This window comes from Elephantulus edwardii, unplaced genomic scaffold (genome assembly GCF_000299155.1).
Source record: "Elephantulus edwardii isolate Elephantulus edwardi_28Jun2011 unplaced genomic scaffold, EleEdw1.0 scaffold00214, whole genome shotgun sequence".
Taxonomy (NCBI): Eukaryota; Metazoa; Chordata; class Mammalia; order Macroscelidea; family Macroscelididae; genus Elephantulus; species Elephantulus edwardii.
Window position 1 is genome coordinate 973,632 of NW_006399964.1, and position 9,910 is coordinate 983,541.

The 9,910-nt window shown below is 44.5% G+C and overlaps 1 protein-coding gene across 1 annotated transcript in view; it reads left to right on the forward strand.

The window, feature by feature from the left end:
- KIF26B (kinesin family member 26B) overlaps positions 1–9,910 on the forward strand; it is a 717,418-nt gene that overhangs the window by 636,719 nt on the left and 70,789 nt on the right. Inside the window, exon 10 of the mRNA XM_006897738.1 lies at positions 3,372–3,531. Coding sequence (XP_006897800.1) covers positions 3,372–3,531 — 160 coding nt within the window. The remainder of the gene's footprint in view (positions 1–3,371; positions 3,532–9,910) is intronic.

The following is a 9,910-nucleotide window of genomic DNA, read 5'->3' on the forward strand; positions in this document are numbered from 1 at the left end:
GGAAGAATCATACAGTTCTTCAAAGTGATTGTTCCATTTTATAGTCGTTGCCAATGTCAAAGTGTTCCCATCTCCCCACATCCATAACAATATTTATTATGTTTGTTGAGGGTTTTGTCTGTTTGGTATTTTGTTTTGGTTTTTGTTGGTCTTCTTTGTCCTCTCACTTTTTCAGTGCCATTTTAACTAGAGGTGAGATAGTATATCATTGTAGTTATTATGTACATCTCTCTACACCTAATGACAAAGCTTCTCAAAGCTTGAAGTTTTTCTCTGAAAGCTTCTTCTCACATATTCTGGGCATGTTGTTGTTGTTGCTGTCATCAGATGCTGTCACGTATTACCCATTATTACCCTATGAACAACATATCTGAACTAGATCAAGAAATTGTAGAAAAATTAAATGGAACACATGAGCACGGACATTCCAAGCATTAATGAGATGAGATGGACTAGCTTAAGCCACTTTGAATCAGATAATCACATGGTATACTTACTATGCTGGGAATGAAAAACAGAAGAAGAATGGTGTTGCATTCATAGTGAAAAAGTCCATTTCAAGTTCTATCCTGAAGTACAGTGATGTGAGTGATAGGATATTCTCCAGGCACATACAAGGGCACATTGTGAGGAGAGTTCCTTGGAGAGGGACATCATGCTTGGAAAAGTGGAGATCAGTGAAAGAGGAAGACCCTCAACCAGATGCACTGACACAGTGACAGAGCAGTGGGTTCAGGTGTGTCAGAGGTGATGAGAATGGCACAGGACCGGGCAGGCTTCAGATCTGTTGTCCATCGGGTCACTGTGAGCTGTACTTGACTCAACAGCACCGAACAACAACAGGTAGTAATTGTGAGCATATTTTCTATATATTTGTTGGCCTCTTGAATGTCTTCTTTGGTAAAGAATTTGTCCATGTTCTTTGCCTGTTTTGAATTTGGGTTGTCTTTCTGTTGCTGTTAAAGTTTTCTGCTTTACAGATTAGACCGTTATACGGGTTGTCTTTTATTCTTTTGATAAACACAAGTAGTTCATTTTTGTCAGGTCTAAATTAGCTAATTTTTCCTTTAGAATACTGTTATGTACTGTTTTGTCAGAATCACCGCATATCTGACCCTGAAGTGGGTTTTCAGAGGCAGTTAATCACACAAGAAGAGATTGTCCATCTCTTACCCTCTGAGCTGCTGATAGATTCAAACCACGCACTTTAGGTTGGCAATACAACTCCTTATGACTGAGACTCCAGAGCTCCCGCTCTGGTGACCTAGTATACTTAGTGCTGTTCTATTGCTCTCGAGTCAGAATGAACGCATAGCTGATCCTCCAGAAGATTTTCAGAAATAGGGAATTGCACGGGAGGAGATTGCCCATCCTTCTCCCATGGAGCAGCTGGTGGATTCAAACCATGCACCTTTGGGATTGCAGCATAGCTCCTTACCACCAGGCCACCAGAGCTCCCTATATTGGTTAGACTATAGGAGGTGAGGATTTTGAAGCTCCGTCTCACATACTTTGGGCATGTGGCCAGGGGCCAGTCCTTGGAGAAGGACATCAGGCTTGGAAGGGTGAAGGGACAGCCCAGGAGAATATGACCCCGGATGAGATGGATGACAAAGTAACTGGGGTAATCAGCGTGGGTGTGTAGGAGACAATGAGACTGGCTTGGAACAAAGCAGAATTCATAGCTGTTGTATATAGAGTCACAATGAGTTGTAGGAGACTCGGTGGCACACAACAACAGTGTAAATAAAATGAGGTCCTATCATTTTCTCGCTATTTTCTTTTAGGAAATAATATTTTAAGTGCATATCTGCTGCTGTTGTTGCTGCTTGTTTTTTTAAATCAGCTTCCAGATAGTGAAATGGATTTTGTTGGCACTGAATATTTTTATATTCCTATAAGTATTCTTACGCTGCTTGAAAGCTTCTTGTTGTTAAGTGTCATCGAGCTGGTACCCATTCATGGCTGACCTTCTGCAGGACCCTGTCCTGTGCACTGTAACCTCAGTGGCGTCCCTGGTCTTCGAGCACAGACACACGATGCAGGGAACTCTCGCTGTGAGTTCTCACTTTGGGCTGAAGCTGGAAGCTCTCACTAGGCATAGAGCTGGCACATCCACAATGTTCCGCTGGCTTCTTTCGAACTCTCAGCGGTCACCACCCATTGTCTCTGACTTTTAATGTCTTACAAGCTGCAGTTTCTATATGTTGCTTGACTTTCATTGTTTCAAGTAACAGGATTAGTCTGCCTATTGCTCCAACTAGATCCAAAGCAGAGGTACCAGTGGGCAGGTTTCTGAACTTATATTTCTTCACCTGTAAAACAAGGGCTCATGACTTTGCCATGGAAATGGGATTAGACTTAGATTTGTGCAGAGAGGACATGGGGCACTTGACAGATAATCAGCAATATCTGGATCTGTCCCTGCCCTGAAACGAGTTGTTCTTTGCTCCTTAATTTACTCAGGCTCAACAACTTGGTTCTTGGCTGAGTTTAGGTCAGACTGCCTGTGGGTGATCAGTCAAAGCAGATAATCACCCAGAAGCTCTTGAGGTTTTAACTTGAGCAATTTCAGGATTCTGTTCTCCAAAGGACAATTAGGGGACAAAATTTTATCCTTTTTGAATTAGACTTTACTTTCCTTAGAGTCTACCCCAACTCAAGCTACAGGACTTATTTATTTATACTAAAAATGTCATCACATTTATACTATGAATGTCACATACTTTGGGCATGTTGTTAGGAGAGACTATTGCTTGGAAAGGGACATCATGCATAAAAAGGTGGTGGGTCGGCGCAAGAAAGGAGGACCCTCTAGGAGATGGACTGACACAGTGACTGCAGCAATGGGCTCAAGTGTGTCAGAGCTGATGAGGACGGCACAGGACAGCACAGGGTTCAGATCTGTTGTTCACAGGGTCACTATGAGTCATACTCAACTCAGTGACACCTAAAAACAACATGAATATCAATAGTTTTCAGAAGGTGGTCACAGGATTGAAAGAGTATTTATGCCATTTATGAGGAGCTCTGGTGGTTTAGCAGTTAGGAATCATGCTGCCAGTGCAAAGGCACACTGTTCGATTCCACCGGCTGCTCCATGGGAGGAAGGTGAACAGTTTCTAGTGTGCAATTTCCAGCCTTTGAGAATCTGCTGGAGGGTCAGCTAGGAATTGGTTCTGACTCAAAGGTACACAACAACATTGCCATTTGAACTTAAGCATGATTTTACCAGGGTTTCCTACTATATAGTAAACTTTCTCTTGTTAGGTCCTGTTTTTCCTTCTGATTTCAGCAGGAGTTCCATGGAGATCAGGGAGAGCTTGCTGGAACATAACCACCTCTCTCCTCTCTCTTCTCTCCCTGTGTAGTGTCTGGAGGCCGCAGCCGCCTGCACCTCATTGACCTTGGCAGCTGTGTGAAAGCACTTAGCAAGAATCGAGAAGGGGGCTCAGGGCTGTGCCTCTCCCTGTCGGCGCTGGGCAACGTCATCCTGGCGCTCGTCAATGGCAGCAAGCACATCCCATACAAGTAAGTGGCTCTGCTCAGAGCATGGGGTGGGGTCACCCCTCCCATGGGGGTGCCAGGACTGGGCATGGGCTGCCAGGCCAAGGACCTCCATCAAGAGACAATTGCGATCCATTGTTCATGTTGTGCCTGCAACTGGCCTTAACTCAAAGTTAATGCACCATTTTCCAAGCACAAAAAAGGGAAGATACATGAATCTACCTTAGTCCTAAGGTTTGACCACTCAGATCAGAGAAGAGATGTAAGAAATGGGAAATGATCTCAATGGAGCTCAGTCTTCAATCAACATTGCCTTTAATGGCTTATGATCATCATTGTACAGAATGTGTGTGCTCATGGTAATGAGACAGTCGACAGATTGATTGGGGTGCCATGTTTAGCCATTTAAAACACAGGATACTTGGCTAAGTTTGAATTTCAGATAAACAACAAATATATATATATATACACACACACATATGTGTGTCTATGTGTATATATATGTATGTATAAATATGTCTTTAGTACTGCATGGGACACACAAGTGTCAAGTCAGTCTTGTCTGACAAGCCTACTCAGAGGACTTTGGAAACGCGGAGAACTGCCATTCGTCATCCCATGCAAATGTTCGTCTACTTCTGGGAGAGCCTTTCTCTCTTTTCCATAAATGGTTCACCATGGTGAAATTAGAGCTGCTTTCCTGTCTGGCATAGCCAGAGATGTCCTCTGCCACGTGTCCATGAAGGACTGTTCCCTGGAGCCGCCTCTCACTATTGTCGCCCCAGCTCAGCTTTGTGGTTGGACAGGGTGACAGTGGAGGAAGTGCGCCCTTGGCCGTCCAGGCTCTGCCAGGCCCAGCTGTGCTACTTGGCAGCTTCGTGAGCCGCCACCTATGGAATGGCAGCTCTGTTAGTTTATGCCATCAGGGTCCTAGAAGACCCAGTGATAAAATGGGTGTCAGAATTTTTGTATAAGATAGAACTCTTTGGGGTTAATCAATAATGATAGACTGGCTGAGCCTATTTCTCCATCTACCTACTAATACCTTACCTTACAGAATGGTCACGGGCATGAAGAAAATATATGTGGCATCATTTCTTACTCTATAAGCATCCTTTAAGGATGCAAGTTGTCATCGTAGGAGGTATTTCGGGTAATTCAGGCAGTTGGAGTCCTTGAGGTCTTCCCCCTGGGGTGAAGCCGGCTTCCCCAAGTCCTGTGAGTCTCTCTCCAATGACTAGAGACTTACCTGCCCATGTTGAGGAGCTCAAGCAGCAATTGTTATCCTGTCTCAGTTCTTGGAATTAGCAATTGACAATGAATAAACCCAGAAATGGCTTTTCAAGACTTTGTGGGGACCCTTTACCATGTTGTTCTTGTTGTTATGTGCTGTTGAGTCACCTACAACTCATAGTAACCCTGTGTACAACAGCTCTGAAGCCTGCCCTGTCCTGAGCCAGTCTCTCTGACTCCAACACACCTACCTCCATTGCCCCAGTTACTATATCAATCCATCTCATCTGGGGTATTCCTCTCCTGCATTGTCCCTCCACCCTTTCGAGCATGATGTCCTTCTCCAAGGACTAGTGCCTCCTGGCCACATGACCAAAGTATGTGAGTCGGAGCTTCAAAATCGTAGCCTCCGAGGATCAGCTTAGTTTCACCCTCTCCAAGGCAGACCTGTTTGTTTTCTTGGCAGTCCATGGTATGTTCAAGACTCTTCTTCAGCTCCACAACTCAAAGGCATTGATTCTTCTTCTGTCATCCTTATTCCTTGTCCAGCTCTCTATGCATAACAAGCAAGTGAGAAGATCAAGGCCTGAGTCAGGCACACCTTAGTCTCTAGACTGATACTGTTGCTTCTCAGGGCTGTGGAGATGTCCCTTACAGCAGATTTTCTCAGTGCAATTCATCTTTTTATTTCCTCGATGCTGGTGCCAAGAGTGTTAATTGTGGAGCTGAGCAAACTGTAACTGTTAACAATGTTAATCTCTTCTCCATCCATCATGGTGCTTCCTACTGGCCCAGTGATGAGTATCTTTGTTTTCTTGATGTTGAGCTACAATCTATATTGAAGACTACAATCCTAGATCTTCTGCAGCAAGCGCTTCAGGTCCTCCTCGGTTTCAGCAACAGGGTTGTATCATCTGCATAATGTAGGTTGTTGATGAGTCTTCCTCCAATCCTGATGCCACATTCCCCTTCATAAAGCCCAGCCTCCCAAATGATCTGTTCCATATAAAAAAGCATTGAAAAAGCATGGAGACAGGATGCTTCCCCAAGCACTACTTTCCTTATTTTGCAGTGTTTCCTTGCTCTTTTCTGAGGACTGTTTCAGTGAAATTAACTAGGTAATAGTTACCATTTTATTAGCATAGTTAAATAAATACCTTCAACTTGTGATTACAAAGAGGATGGATGGGAAGGGTACTGAGTGAGTTGAAAGAGTTATTGCCCCGATTGGATTTCCTGTCCATGGGAAGATAATCTTACCTGTCAATGTGATTACCTATTAGATGATAGGGGAGCTCTGCTGACCAAGTGGTAAGGAATCTCACTGTCATGCTACAGGCAAGTGGTTTGAATCTGCCAGTTGCTTTAAGGGAGAAAGCAGGACAGTCTCCTCTTGAGTGATTTACAGTCTCTGCAAACCTGCTGGAGGCCCAGCTATGCGTCACTTCTGACCTGATGGCATATAACTACAATGACCACATAGTATGATACCTAGATATAATTCAAAATACCATCATATTATGAAATCATTAATTATTTCATTTCTGTGGCTCCCACATTCTTTGTGTGCTCAGACAGGCTTTTTATCATTTTAGTAATTTGTGTTGAATTGGTGATGGCTCAGATTGAACATTAATGCTGTGTCGACACAAGGTACCATTGTGAAGGCCAAGCAGAGCGTTGGACCCGTGAATAGCATTCTGTCTACTCCTTGACTTTCCACATCGAGATCTCGCTGGGTTCTCCATTCCTTAGTGCCTGAACCATGGTGGCCTGGCAGCTCAGCCCCCTCTGTCTTCCCCAGATACGTGGCACTGGATGTACTTTGGGCATATTGTCAGAAGGGACCAGTCCTTGGAGAAGGACATCATCCTGGGAATGGCGGAGGGTCAGCACAAGAGATGAAGGCCCTTGATGAGATGGACTGACACAGTGACTGTGGCAATGGTGCCAGGTGGTTAGGAGTTGTTGAGGTTGTCTCAGGGTAGGGCAAGATTCAAATCTGTTCTTCAGAGGGTCGTTATGAAGCGTAGTCTACTTGAGGGCACCTAACAATGTTAATAGTGTGCCACCTTCTCCCCTCGCTGTAATATCTTCTCACATTCAACCGCAAGCACCACATGCACTCAGTATTAGGAGTTCAGCTTCTGCAATGTGATGAGTCAACTAGAAACCAGCCCCTGTTGAGGGAGAGCAAGGTAAGGTGTAGTCTGCCTCCCGCTGTCCAGCCTGGCAGGGGGCAGGAGCCACTTTTAACAGCCTTGTCAGCTTGGCACTTCTATCCATGCCCTTCCCCTCCCTCAGGAAGCTCTGGGACGTGTTAGTGGCCTGTGCTTAGCACAGCAGGGGCCTCTGCACAGCTGGACGGCCCAGATTTCCTTTATCATAAAGTCCTCCCGATAGCTGCATTAGGCACCACTGTGTTAGGATACTCAGTGCCTTTCAGGTGTCAAGTCTTTTCTTTCTAATCATGCCTGCGAGGGGCGGTGGAGGGGGGACACACGTGTGCCCTTGTACTGTCCTTCCTTTCTCCTCATTCTCAACAAGGGCAAGGGGCATGAAAATCAAACTGCAGCTGCATATCCCTCTGCTCTTTCACCTTTCCCAAACACACAGAAACACACCCGTTTCACTCCTCATCCCAGATACTCTGTGCTCCAGCCCACAGTGCTAGCACTTAATTCTGGAAAATTGAAAGAACGTGTACAGAGGATACGCAGATGTCCATCCTCTCCATCACTCTACCAGAGAGTTTGTGAGGGAAGCAGGCTGGAAAGTGGTTGTGGATTGTCCCCCTTCTCGGGTCCCCTCAATGGGCCCTGGATGGTGTGACTTGGAAATGATATCACTTCCGTGAATGTCAGATGCAGCCAGGGAATGTAGTTTCATTCTCAGCCTTATACATGAATTTGCTGGACAGTCCAAGTGCGAGTAAGTCCTAAGTTGTGACCCATTCAGAAGCGCATGCAGGGGCAGCAGGGCACCCACCAAGGTCTTCAGCCCCTTCGTGGGCATTGCACCAGTGGGCTGCACAGATCAGCCTCTGACTTCACAGAATGCTGTTGCATCCTGAGCATTCTCACAACACCTCTGCAGACTTCTGTACGTTGCTCGTTAACCATTTGCTATCCCTCATCAAATTCTTTGGAGCCAAAGTGCTAGGAATCTTCCCATTTGATTGTTAAAACAACAACAACAACAAACAGGCAGGGCCATTGAAATGAATCTGCAAGCCCAAAGCCAGGGTTCCAGGCTGACAGCACTGAGCTTGGCCCTCAAAGGAGCCACTGCAAGAGATGTCATGTGAGCTTAGCAGCTGCAGACAACAAAACAAAACATCATAATGAAATGTGCAAAAATTGGAGTTAGAAAACTGAAAGGGAAGAACACACTTAGCTTTTCTCAAGCTGAAAGGACTGAAGAACAAATCAAAGCCCCAAGTCAGAATACTGAAGGATGCTGTGGGCAAAACCACGAGTGGGGCAGGAAGCATCACAAGAAGATGGAATTCACTGGACCAGAAAGGATTGGCTGACACAGAACCATTTCAGGAAGCCACTTGTGATCAGAAACCAGAGCTAGTAAAGGAAGAAGATCACACTGCACTGAAGGTATTGGCAAAAGAATAAGGCCCCAGGAATTGACATATTTTAACAGAGGTGCAGCCTTAGATGTGCTCACGAGGTTGTGCCAGGAAATCTGGAGGACACCTACCTGGCCGAGAAGAAATTCTGCATCAAAAAATTAAAAAGACAGTCCAACAGAATGTGGAACTTACTGAATGATATTATTAATATTGCATGGAAGTAAAATCCTGCTGAAGATTATTCAAAAGCAGCTAGAAGAGTATGGCAAGGAACTGCTAGAAATTCCGGCTGGATTCAGAAGAGGCTGTGGCACAAGGAATATCAATGTTGATGTTGGCCGGATCTTGGCTGAAAGCAGAGGAATCCAAAAAGATGTTTACATATCTTTTCTTGACTATACAAAGACGTTTGACTGTGTGGGTTACAACAAATTACATCTACCGTTGAGATGAGTGGGAATCACACGGTACTTAATGGTGCATCTGCTAAACAAGGTGCATATCAGAGCAGTATGTTTTCTCCATACTTAGTCTGCATGCTGAGGAAATCATTCGAGAAGCTAGATTCTGTGAAGAAGAATGTGGCATTATGATTGGAGAAGGACTCAGCATAGGCCTGCATTATACAGGTAACGTAGCCTTGTTTGCAGAAAGTGAAGAAGAATTCAGACTCTTGCTGCAGAAGATCAAAAACTTTAACCTTTGATATACATTGCATTGCATACATTACATCAACATTAGCCTTTAATATGCATTGTGTTACATATATTACATCAAGAAAATACAGATTCTCCCCTTCAGCAATTGACAGCATCCTGATAGATGGAGAAAAGATTGAAGTTGTCGTCTCTTTCATTTTACTTGGATCCACAGTCAACCCCAATGGTAATAAATAGATGCAACATTTTAAAAAATGTTAACACCTCTTTTCATCCAAGAGAGGGTGAGGGGGCAGCCAGTGCCATCTGTTGTTTGTTGTTGTTAGGTGCAGAGTACGACCCCTAGTGACCCTGTGAACAGCAGACCTGAACTCTGCCCTGTCCTGTGCCATCCTCATCATCTCTGACACAGTCGAGTCCAATGCTGCAGTCAGTGTTTCAACTGCAGGCCAAAAATGCCTCAGACCAGGTCAGGGCCCAACTCTTTATAGTATCACACTTCTATACTTTGGCAAGTGTTTTCTCCCATATCCATTTAGCTACTGAGTTGGAAAACTAGTTGCTTTCAGGCTGATTTAAACTCACAGCAACCTCCTGTGTCCGAGTAACTCATGCTCTGTGAAAAGCCCCTTGTCCCTCTGGTTTTCAGTGACTGACTTGTAATGTAGATCACCAGACACTGCCTCTGTACTTGAACCTCCAACCTCTCTTAGCTGCCAAGCACGCTAACAGTTTGTACTACCAGGGTTAGTCTCTGCTTTTTCAAAATTGGAAAGCTTTTCAAAATCTGGAAAGTTGAAGAAAGAAATTCAAGATTGATATTAGTTATAGCATTCAGCTTACCAGGCAAAGACCCAAATTTTACACATAGCTGAAAGGATTGTTTATCTACACTTGAACATCATTACTTACATTTAAATTAAAT